The sequence below is a fragment of the Schistocerca nitens genome, chromosome 4 (assembly GCF_023898315.1).
Source record: "Schistocerca nitens isolate TAMUIC-IGC-003100 chromosome 4, iqSchNite1.1, whole genome shotgun sequence".
NCBI lineage: Eukaryota > Metazoa > Arthropoda > Insecta > Orthoptera > Acrididae > Schistocerca > Schistocerca nitens.
The window spans coordinates 471914841-471927992 of NC_064617.1; the positions used below are offsets into that span (position 1 = coordinate 471914841).

The 13152-nt window shown below is 41.8% G+C and overlaps 1 protein-coding gene across 1 annotated transcript in view; it reads left to right on the plus strand.

Moving 5' to 3' along the window:
• The window catches only part of LOC126251802 (venom carboxylesterase-6-like), a 131903-nt gene that overhangs the window by 47316 nt on the left and 71435 nt on the right, over positions 1-13152 (plus strand). The window contains exons 4-5 of the mRNA XM_049952440.1: positions 9880-10065; positions 12772-12971. Of these exons, the coding sequence (XP_049808397.1) occupies positions 9880-10065; positions 12772-12971 (386 nt within the window). The remainder of the gene's footprint in view (positions 1-9879; positions 10066-12771; positions 12972-13152) is intronic.

Genomic DNA, 13152 nt, shown 5'->3' on the forward strand with positions numbered 1-13152 from the left:
CGAATGCGAGTCCAGTGTCTAACCACTGCGCCACCTCGCTCGGTGGCCTTGTGATGTGGACAGTTCTCCTGATGGAAGATGCCATCACTGTTGAGGAAGACATCAAGCATAAGAGGTTAAAAGTGGTCCCTAATAATTTTCACGTTCCCCACAGCCATCATAGTGCCTTCGATTTCTGCAGCAAGTCCCATGGAAGCCCAGGCGAATGTCCCCTATAACATAATACTGCTCCCACCGGCCTGAGTCCGTGACGCACTGCATGTTCCTAGCAGCCGTTCGCCTGGATGATGACGCATCTGGACACGACCATCGAACTGGTTTAACAATAAACGTGCTTCATCCGACCAGGCGACACGATTCTACTGATCCGCGGTTCAATCTCGATGATCAAAAAAATGGTTCAAATGGCTCTGAGCACTATGGGACTTAACGTCTGAGATCATCAGTCCCGTAGAACTTAGAACTACTTAAACCTAACTAACCTAAGGTCATCACACACATGCATGCCCGAGGCAGGATTCGAACCTGCGACCGTAGCGGTCGCACGGTTCAGGACTTAAGCGCCTAGAACCGCTCGGCCACACCGGCCGGCTCTCGATGATCCCGTGCCCACTGTATAATCATAACTGACGGTGTTGTTGGGTCAACAGGTGAACACGCAGGGGTCCTCTGCTGTGGAACGCCATGTTCAACACTGTGCGCTGAACGGTGTTCTCAGAAACACTTACGGCTACGCCCGCACTGTTCTCTGTCGTCACATCTCTCGCAGATCGCCGCCTACCTTGCTTTACAGTGCGGGCAAGCCTCCGGTCCATGTGTTCTGTGATGAGGTATGGACGTCCAACTTCTTGTCGCCTACTCGTGGTTTCAGCATTCTTCAACCGTTTTCAGTAGACGCTCACGACAGTAACACACGAACAGCTTTGCCGTTTCCGAGAAGCTCGCTGCCATGCACTGAGCGACAACAATCTGGTGTATGTTAAAGTCGCTTCAGTTGGCGGATTTCAGGATTTGCGCCACTTATTGGCGTTAGAATGATTCCTCGTTCGTCTCTGCTCCGCTCATATACTTCTCTTAGCGTGTCAGTCGCCCTCGGCGCCAGCAGGCAGCATACAACCTCACGGTGGGCAGTGGTCATAACGTTTTGGCTCATCAGTGTGTCTACGTTAATATGTTATCAACAGTGTTGTACCAGAGAGAAAAATACACTCATCGATAAAATGTCTGGTTGTTTACTTTGCTCTGGGAGGAAACCGAGTGCATACTATAAGACATGAAAGACTAGTTCACTTTATTAAAGCATAGGTAGGAAGACTTAATTAACTTTGTACGATGCGTTTCTACAGAAATGTCGTGAGTATTCACTACTCTGGCGTATCACTTAATACAGACAAATTAGAAGTCTCTCACTCAGAACACATTTAACAATAATTTTCACATTCCGTTCTGCCCAATACACTGATTGTGCAGCTGGTCTACTGGAAGACTATGCTGTCTTAGTCGATGATCGCCGACTGAGGTGAGCAGTACCGTGCTCGGCTGCAACTCGAAGGCCCGTTGCGGCGGTGTAACGAAACGTTTCTTGGCTACGCCAATACCATCCATTCGTCTATGAGGTTTGCATCGACTTTCTTTTCTTGTGGTTGCGTTGCGAGATATCAATCTTACTTTGGCACCTCACTCTTCGGACGACAACAGAAGCAATAACTGCTACTAGATGCTATTCTCTCTCTTTAAAAAAAGGTTGGTATTGTAGGCAATCAAATGGAAATGCTGGTACATAATTACATAATTCTCTACATGCCTGTAATTCCATGCCTTTTGAGTTGTCTATCTCTTATTGCCCTACACAATACGAAAACAGTGATAATGCAATGTAACCATCACGAGTAACATCTGTCGGCTGAAGAAGAAGTTGAGAGACTTATCACATAACCCCTGACAGATATCTAGACCCATTGCACTAGTATTTGATGACAACAGTTTTCTTCTACAAGATGGTTTACATGGCGTTCTCTGTAGAATACCTCTTTCCTGTTATATCAATTTTGGATCGTAGATGAAGAAAAGTGTACTTTTAGAAGAGAACACGTATGTCTTAAACCCGAAGAATAGTGTGCTGTGGAATTAACTTCAGAGCCCGACATATTGACAACCAACTGGCGCTGTTGTGCATTATTCAGTTAATCCCCCTGCGCGTATGCTACTCGTTTTGCAGTTTTGGTTTCTAGTATCCACCAGTCCCCGTCATAACCAAGATAGTCTCTTCCTATACAATACTTTAGTCTGAACAGTTAACTCTAAACATACACTGCTTCACACATACACATACCTTGGGCCGGTATATAAAGGACTGGAGATGCAAGTCTGTGATAGGTAGAACGGCCACCAGAGAGCATTGGTGTTGGTCGTAATTAGTGTTGTTACCAGGCCTGGTGGAGTATATAGGGCGGTGAACAGCGTCAGAAGTTGAGTGATAACACCAGGGACACGGAGATGCTGCTTCTTCCTGTGAGACAGTGTTGTCAGCACCTGACGGAATATGAATGAGGCATCATTGTGGATCTCCATTTGGTCAGATTTGTGGAATATTTGGAAGTGACAGGGAGCCCATGTGTGACTATACGGAAATGGTAAGGGCAGGCATACTTGTCGTCGAAGTTCCATTCGGTCACATCAGACCACCTTGCATCTGTGTCTGCCATCTAAGAACAAACAAATCTGCAGCCCTGGACGGAGATTAGCAGAGCCGGACTAGGGCATTACCGTCCCTCGCCTAGGCTACCGTTAGCTCCACAATGGCAAACGTTTCGACTGGTGCTGTGGGCTGGGAGCATGGACTGCTACTAAATGGTGTTGCATTGCCTTCGCGATGAATCGTGATTCTTCAGTACCCCAGATGAGGATCATCGACGAGATTGGCGGCGGCACGGAGAGGCGAAGCGCTGTAGAGGCAAAGCGTTGTTGCTGCTGTGTCGTGGTATGGGGAGCCGTCAGGCATGGCTTCAGGTCACGATATTTCACGGACATTCTGGGTCTTTGTGTACTACATCTCACGCAATGGTATTGTGGTGCCATTTTCAACAGGACAGTGCACGTCCACACATGGCACGTGTCGCTATGAGCTGTTGGCAAGATGACGTTCTTTTGTGTTCTATCCACGATAGAATATGTGAAGGGTCAACTCAGACGTAAACTCTGTCCCAGTGCCCGTATCCAAGCACCAGTTACAACAGTTATGGATGGCTTGCGCAAGGAAAGAGAACAACGGTTTTATCACACCCTTCCCAACGAAATCAGTGAATACATCCTGACCAGAAGGGTGCTACGTCGCAGGATTTCGGTGAGAGTTTGTCTGGGGGCTTACAACCAAGTCCTTTGATTTATTAACGAAAATGTACAATGCCAGAGGGGTGCGTCCTGATATGTCATTCATAAGAAATACTGTTTTGCTCCACTGAAACTAACTTTACAAAAGTGCCCTGACACATCTGCAAGAACAACACTAGCTCACCAGATAGTAAAACTAAACCGACACCTTAGTCACACACCAGACACTATTTTTGTATCAGTTATGAGTCATTCTAGCTTTTTTGAGGAGATACTGTATTGCCCTTTTTCAGTATTCGAACTAACTGTCGAAAAACAGACACGTATTCAGAGTATGAGAGGAATTTCGAGTGGGCAATAGAGAAATGAGAAATTGTTTCCTAGTCTCTTTACTATCTATTCAAGATATGACGCCTCATTAGGTTTCATTGCAACTGTACCACTGGGGTAAAACATGGGTACTCATCGTCTGTGTAGACGTTCCAGCACTCTGTACTTGATGGACCATCGTATCAACTGTCAATGAGTGTCCCGATTCCAGTAAAACGACTACCAGCATCAACTGCAATGACCATCAGCTGAAGAAGAAGTGGAAGACTGAGATTTCTGTTGCCTAGCTAGGACTGTACCAAATAACAGGCAGGCCACAGTTAAGCACATCACTCAGCAGTTCAGTACTATATATCGTGCACGACAGGGGATTACTTCGTGGACCTCCTGACACACCACATGTACCCATTTTTTCCCTTACTGCACCACTCAGAACAGGATAAGACATCATATCATTACTTGTCAGAACACTTTCTCATTTAATTCTAACATACCAATTCTCATTAATTACAGTTCGAACAATGTGAAAAATAATATGCTCGCCTTGCACCCAGCTACAACCGATTTTGATGATTCGTGCGTAATATTTATCATAATGGGTCTATCATACTTCAAATATCCAATGTCGTCGAGACAAAAGTTATGTTACAGGCCACTTATTCAGTTTACAAATGCGTCTTCTGCATAGTTGTGTCCTTTATTCGTAATTACATTTTTCTGTTAGCTAATTTCAACACAGTTCTAATAAATAACATTAACAATCAAAAACATTTATGCACACAGCTTGATAAGTTCAGATATGTTTTACATTCAGGTTAGATACGAAATACAAGTAAGACCGTGCAGCATCCCATGTGGCTGTATGGTGAAACAAATTACCTAATGCCAAATGGGGCACTATTGTTTCTTTTATTAAAAATGCTTACAGTATTAAGTCAGTGTGAGTGCTCTAGGTGTAAGTGGCCTTATCTTGTCCAGATATAAAAATGAGTCAACTTATTAAGCAGCATAGGTGATTAGTTTTGGATGATAACTAACGAAGCTGAAATTAAATAATTGCAAGCTACAAATAAAAGTACTGTCTATGCATGAAACATGCTTCCTCCCAAAAAATGTGTCGAACTCTGAACGCAAATCTGCAAAACACTAATTTTATAGTTTAGTCATTCGAAGTATTTGATTTACACCCATTTCACTTCCTCCCAAAACAACGTCAGTGTTCTAGAAGCTTCATTCCATTTAGTCATCGACGTTTTGCTGTAAGCAAACAAATCAGTGCCACTGCTGATAAATTTTGATTTCACTAAACCGTACTCCATCACAATTTGCAACATGCTGATGTCTAATGAGAAACACGTAGAGCAAAGGAAGTATGGAAAAGAAATATAAAAAAAGTAGTGCTTGTAACTTACTGATCAGTACCACCAATGTGACCGCATGATTCTTCCACCTAAGAGCGTTTGGAACAAGGCACCGTTGCTGAGTAATCTTACTGTAGCAGGATTCGTGTTATAGAAAAACTACATAAAGTACATCCTTAAACTATCCACTAATGGACGAAATAAAATGAAAAGCTAACAAAAAGTCTGAAGTTCCATAATTACTACAGAGAAGTGTTAAAACTTATCATGTAACTTAGAATTTGAATAGGATTTATTTAGACAGATAATAACGGTCGATAGCCCAAATATACACTAAATTAAACAGAATAAGTTGCTGTAAGATGCACTGTCTGCTTCCACGACGATGCAAGCAGCGTTACTCTCCAATAAAACTTACCAGGGACCTTAAACCACGGATACTGTTTAACTCTCTACTAATTCAATATAAACTAAAGGTCTATCCAGCACCTGAAATGCCCAAAAAGGTCGAAATAACGCACGCTAAGCAAACCCAAGTACTGTATAAGTGCAGTACACAACAAGACCATCTCACATTACAATGAAGTATAAGAAAAGACAGCTAGTTTTATTCATTTCAGTAGTTGGGGCTTACAGAGACGAATTATATTCAGTAATTAATGTATGAAATTAACTTTATTATTTCCATCGTTTAAATAAAACAGACTTCAACTACACGTTAATATTTTGTGACATATCTAATTGTTCTTTAATTTTAAATCACTGATTCTGATGGTCCAAAACGCCGCACATAACAACAGAATTCTTCCTGGGCTGAGATCTCAGGTTCTATTGTTGATAGAAAGGTATGGTTAAATGTTTTGGATAACCCTTGGGCTTGGGACCATTTGCAAACCCAACAGAAGGATAGTATTAGAAAAGGGTCAAAGTATGAATATTACACACATCCTTTTGCTTAGGCAAATGGAGCAAATCGTTTGGTTCTTTTTGCATTTAATGTGGTATACGATGGGCCTTAAGGGACTTAAGGAGGCACCATTAGTTCAAGGGTGGTTCCTTATAAAACCCATAAAGTGTTTTTTACCATTTGTTCGTGCCTAAACATTGTTGCGGATTCTTTGACGGATATGCACAGCAAATGGCTGACACTTTTACGATAGGTTCCTCAGATACCGTTCTTGAACAGTCTGGAAAATTTTCTTGATACCTTTACACGTTTCCTAGACGCTGAGGAAGTTATCTTACATGACTCGACAAATACGCACGAAAAATCCGCTATGAGGAGAAATCTGGATACTAAATAATCACAGAAAATTGTTCAAATTTTAAATTTACATTCACTAGACATTTATCTAGAAGGGATAACATCCTATTTTCAATAATCTTTGTTAGTTCATGGGCGGTTCCTTCTAAAACTCTCAAAAACGCGTTTTTACCCTGTATTTCGTACCAAAACCGAGACACGGTTTCCCAAACGGTTACGCACAAAAAATGGTTGCAATTTTTACGATTTTTACCATATATTCGAAGAACCTTGAAAATTTTCTTGATATCGTTATCCGTTTCCGGGATACAGAGGTCCAAAGTTACACTTCTCGTACACGTTAAATAAGGACGTAAAATTCTGTGTGACGAGAAAAAGTAGATCATAAAGTGACGAATCACGGAAAAATATGCTATAAAGTGTCTTCATTATCATCAGAGTTTCTGGGAACCTATGGTGCAGTATTGAAGAATGTGCAAAATTTTTAAGTACGTGGAATCGCTTCAGAGTTGTAAAATTAGTTTTGCGTCACTTCAGTTTTACATAAGTAAATTATCAAACTTTTACAGCCCCAAAGGTTCTTTTCATATGAGTGACATGTTTTGGCAAGCAAAAGAAGGGAACCAGCGGAAAAATGCTCTTGTCAGAGCACAAAAAAGCGAAATGCTCCTGTTTCAGAGATTGACAGAAAACTGGGGTACAAGCTGCCTCATTCTATCTTCCTCAGCATCTTTAAAAGTTTCCCCAAACATTTTGGCATTCGATCACATTCGCGCTTTTTGATGCTGAGAGAGAAAGAAATATTGGCAGTGGGAAAGTAGTAGGACAGAACGAAGAAGACTGTGGCTGTGACACAGGAGACAATGATAGAGAGACACAAAGAGATAATGACAGTGAGATGGGCTGAAGGAGTGGGTGAGAATGGGGAAGTGGAAGCGGATGGGTGTGAATGACTTACAGTGATGGACTTGTGGATATGAGCGAGTTACAAATTAGAAGAGTTCGTGGAAGTGAGAGGTGAGTCGCACGTTAAAAAGAGCACGAATATGTCAGCTTGCCAAAATTCTTGGGAATATTGTGAAGGGTGCTGAGGAAGATAGATTGAGGCAGGTGCTACCCCACTTTTCATTCAGAGTCTTTTAAACAAGACTATATTCACTTTTTTGTGCTCCGATAGGAACATTATTCCGTTGGTTCTAATAATTATCTTTCATTATCTATCGATTATCAGAATAGCAATCAGGAGAAGCTGTTGGATCGTAAAACACTTGACACTAACTTGATAAAATCAGTGCGCACACACAAATAAATACTTTCCTTCCAGCAGGTCGACTGTCGTACAAAATTTATGAAATGGCATCTGCCGCCATAAACTGTATTTATTATTTATTTTCTGCTATTGTCCAGTTTTGGTTATTGTGCCATTTGCAAGCGGTATTTGATGTGCATGAGCACAGCCATCAGCAAAGGGCTCTCCTCACTGCTGCACTGCAAAATTACGCGAAGCAAATTGTAATGTGAGGAGGGCTATGTGAGAGGCGTTCAATGAATTCGAAAGTAAAGTTCTATGTACTGACTTGGCAGAAAATCCGAAGAAATTTTGGTATTATGTCAAAGCGGTAGGTGGATCAAAACAAAATGTCCAGACACTCTGTGACCAAAATGGCACTGAAACAGAGGATGACAGACTAAAGGCTGAAATACTAAATGTTTCACACAAAGAAATCCGTTGGAATTCGATTACTCGATAAATAGTACAATTCTCAAGGCTGTCAATTCAACTAAGTACCTTGGTGTCAAAATCACGAACAACTTCAGTTGGAAAGACCACATAGATAATATTGTGGGGAAGGCGAGCCAAATGTTGCGTTTCATTGGCAGGACATTTAGAAGATGCAACAAGTCCACTAAAGAGACAGCTTACACTACACTCGATCGTCCTCTGTTAGAATATTGCTGCGCGGTGTGGGATCCTTACCAGATAGGGTTGATAGAGGAGACAGAGAAGATACAACGGAGAGCAGCGCGCTTCGTTACAGGATCATTCCGTAATCGCGAAAGCGTTACGGAGATGATAGATAAACTCCAGTGGAAGACTTTGCAGGAGAGACGCTCAGTAGCTCGGTACGGGCTTTTGTTGAAGTTTCGAGAACGTACCTTCACCGAGGAGTCAAGCAGTATATTGCTCCCTCCTACGTATATCTCGCGAAGAGACCATGAGGATAAAATCAGAGAGATTAGAGCCCACACAAAGGCATACCGACAATCTTTCTTTCCACGAACAATACGAGACTGGAATAGAAGGGAGAACCGATAGAGGTACTCAGGGTACCCTCCGCCACACACCGCCAGGTGGCTTGCGTAGTATGGATGTATATGTAGATGTAGAAATGGCGACTAAACATGAAATTTACAAGTAGTAAATTACCAGTAAAGCAGTAGCTGGAATGGGAAGACGGCCCAGTGTGAGTTAACTGTAAAAAAAGTAGAAAACAGTTAATTTTGCCATTTCAGGGAAAAAAAGAATGATTAACGACTGAATTCGAGTTAGATTGACATAAAGACTCTGGGATTATCATACATACTCTAATATGAATCTCAACGACTTAGCTTACTCCATAGTTCACACTTTGTAACAATAGCGTTGCTGTCAGTAACGATATTCAGCTAGCACTCAATTCAGTCTAGATCATCGAATTACGTGAGTCCGCCTCCATTCGCAATGCACTTCACGTAAACTATCAAGTTCCATCCAGTTCATTCTTAGAGCTTTAACTCCAGCATGCGATTATCACCATTTCCATGCCACTGTCGCTGACCGTGTTGAAATAATAACTGAGGCTACTTCCGCTGCCCATGGCGAAGTTCTCTACTAGCGCATCACTTGCTGCTATTGTTTTTTCCAACGGTGCTCGTTAAGACTTTCTACTCCAGACCATATAACTTGTCATTTGCCAGTAAAGGAAGCAAATCAACATGAAAGCATGGTTTGCCATAAAATTAAACAATAAAAAACAACTTTACAATGTTGATACGCAATGTAAATAACTGGTACATAGCATGTTGTCGTTGTAGTAAACTTCAGTCCGAAGACTTTTGATGCAACTCTCCTTCCTTGTCTATCCTCTCTCTTTATCTTTGCATCAGCGCCGCGGCCTACATCTGTTTGAACCTGTTCAGTCTATTGAAGCCTTGGTCCGCCTCTACAATTTTTACCTCCACACTTCCTTCCATTTCCAAACAGATCTTTGTTTGATACCTCAGAATGTGTCCTAACAATTAATTCCTTCTTTCGGTCAAATTGTGCCACAAATTTCTTTTTTCGTCAATTCGATTCAACATGTCCCCTTAGTTATCCGATATAATCTTCAGCATTCTTCTATAGTTCCACGTTGCAAACACTCCTATTTTGTACTAACTGCTAATCATCAATATTTCACTTGCATAAAAAGCTACACTCCAGGCAAATACCTGTAGAAAAGACTTCCTAAAATTTGAATTATACTGGATGTCTCATGGAAACATTACAGAAACTACAGTTCCGTGTCACTGGTTGCAACGAGGTCTTAGTATCAAATATGGGTTTTGTCGCAGGTTTTCTGAGTACAGGTGACGAGGTCGTCCCTGGAAATGCGGGTCTCAAGGATCAGCACCTGGCGCTCACCTGGGCGAAGCAGAACATCGCCAGCTTCGGTGGCAACCCTGACCTCATCACTCTGTGGGGCCAGAGCGCCGGTGGATGGTCTGTATCTTACCACCTCGTCTCCCCACTGTCCACAGGTTGGTGATCACTGTTTGCCACTGACTCTTAAAAATGTTGACCAATCCATTGTTTTATAGTTTTAGTGTAATTGATAGAACCAATCGCGTCAAAAATAAGCCGCTTGCTTCAAGAGTGTCAGCTTCGCAGCTAAATATACCCGAACTTGATACAAACCACGTCACACCGAAACGCTCCCTGTGCACACCAAACTTCTCACTTTCCACCGCCATCGCGGTCACACCGAAACGCTCCCTGTGCACACCAAACTTCTCACTTTCCACCGCCATCTTTTAGTTCTTTCTTAGATACTATTTTCTTTTCTTGAGCCTTTCTACCATGTCTCCAGACCACATCATTTCTATTCTCTTTCGGTTTATTCTTTGGAATCATATTTTTAAACTATCAGTCTGAGCATTTCTGTTTCTGCTCCTTCCTCATCTTTTATTAATTAAATTTTTAGACCTTTTCTAGCGCTTACAACGCATTTTATTGTTAGTAATTTTCCCTGAGTTGCTTGGAGATCAGCTCATACATAACTGTAAGTACATCTACATAAATGCTCAAAAATGTGAAATTTGTATCTCTTATCGTTTCTCTTTTACCTGTATCCTAATATACTTCACTAATGCGCATTTTTGTTGTTCTTATTTAATCCATTTTTAAAAGCTTTCTACGATATTTTTAATTTGTCTAATTTATTACGCAGCGCTACACATTCTACGTCTGGCTAGGTTCATTTTACTGCAACCAGACCGGGTTATTCAAAAAATTCTATTCTTCCGTGTATAGCTACTTTTCTCAGACATTTCCTTGTAACATCTTTCTAAGAACCTTGGCTTCCTCACCTTTTATTCTATTAACTATTTAGTGTATTGTTCATGTTAATAATAAATGAAGTTCTCTCTGTAGGTAAACTTACTTGTCGTGTCATCCAAGACATTGACTTGTAATTGTTAGCGAATTTATTATTTTGCACATGATATACACTGATGGAAAAAATCGCAACACCAAGAAGAATTTGTGCGACATAATTGAAAGTTGGTAGGTGTGTTTCTACATCTGAAAGATGACGCCTATTCAAATTTCGGGCCAGTCGCATAAGAATGACACTAGTGGCGCTACTATGGGGATGCAGATCAGGTTTGCTTTAAGTACACGCTGAAACGGTGGTGAGCGTTAGTTACCTTTGAGATTCAATGTGGTGAGCTGATGTTAGTCAAAAATGCCTTTAAGGCGACAAAAGACACCAATATGTACATCTCACTGAGTTTGAGGGAGATCGTGTAATAGTTCTACGAGAAGCTGGATGTTCCTTGTGCGATATTGCAGAAAGACTTGCCAGGAATGTAGCCAATGTACATGAATGCTGGCAGCGATGGTCACGGGAATGTACGGTCGCAAGAAGTCCGGGCTCCAGACGGCCACGTGACAATACCGAGAGGAAGGACCATTGTGTTTGGCGTATTGCTCTGGCGCATCGTAATGAATCTGCAGCAGGAATTTCAGCAGCAGTTGGCACCACAGTCACACAACTTACTATTACCAATCGGTTACTTCAAGGATAGATCCGACTCAGACGCGGTCCACTAACGCCAAACCACCACTAATTGCAACTTCGATGGTGTTAAGCGAGAGTTCATACGAGGGCGAGGGTGGAGGTCTTTTGTGTTTTCTACCTCAGCGTCAGTTATGGCAGTGCGTTGGTTAGAAGGGAGCCAGTTCAGAGCCTGCAACCAACTTGTCTGAGTGCAAGGCACGCTGGACCTACACTTGGAGTTATGGTCTGGGCTCCAATGTCGTATGACAGCAAGAGCGCTCTCGTAGTTATCCCACGCATCCTGACTGCAAATCTGTACGTCAGTCTGTTAGTTCTACCTCTTGTGCTGCCATTCATGAACAGTATTTCAGCGAGTGTTTTCCAACAAGATATCGCTCGCCTAAATATCGCTGTTGTAACCCAACATGTTCTACAGGGTATCGACATGTTGCCTTCGACTGCTCGATCACCAGATCTGTCTCCAATCGAGCACGCATGGGACATCGTTGGATGGCAACTCCAGCATCATCCACAAACTGCCTTAACCGTCCCTGTATTGACCGATCAAGCGCAACAAGCATGGAGCTCCATCTCACAAACTGACATACGGTACCTGTACAATACAATGCATGCACGTTTGCGTGCTTGCTTTCAACATTCTGGTGATTACACGTTATTAATGTTCCAGCGTTTCACATTACCAAAGGCTTATTTCACGCCTACATTAACCTATGGTCTTGCAAATGTTAATACTCAAATATGTTGCGTAGAGAATTGTATTCCTGAAACTTCGTTACTCTACGTTAATTTTTTTTTGGTGTTGCGGTATTTTTTTAATCAGTGTACTTTCCTTTTCTTCTTTGCTGTGTTTGTAGTTATTCGGTTTGTTAATTCTAGTACAAAATCACTGTCTAACAAAACCTTATGAAGTTTAATACTGCACCAGCTGACCTGCTGACTAAATACAATTTGGGTGCCATACTCAAAGAATAGACTTCACCACTAGAGTTTAAGAGATACCAGTGGCCATAATCAGCTGCATTTAAAGCAGTGAATACATAAATGTGTAATAACTATTTGCTGATTGAATAGTGTATCACGAAAATTATTACTGAAAATTCATTTTGGGGCTGCAATAAAACATATTACCACTTTGTTTTCCTTGATGTGTGTCACATCTGTGCAGGCCTTTTCTCAAGAATTATCATCCAGAGTGGCAATTTCATTGCACTCTTACCTTCTCTGGAGCTGGCCCGTCAGAACGCCTTTAGACTGGGAGGAGCCCTTGGCTTCGAGACAAATGATTCACAACAGCTGGTGGACTTTCTGCGCTCTGTCAATGCTACTGACCTGCAGGTGGACAGCTCGCTCGTCATGTCAGATCAGGTGTGATACCTTATGTATTCTCTAAGGGAAAATATACCAACAATGTGAGAGAACTTCTTTGGATTGGTTTTCAGAGAATTTTTGGTATAAATCTTTCAGTGGGCTCAAGGCATTTTAATTTTTTTTTTTAATATTTGCAAGGTTTTATACTTTTTTCTTGGTTGTTACGTGCTAACCGTCC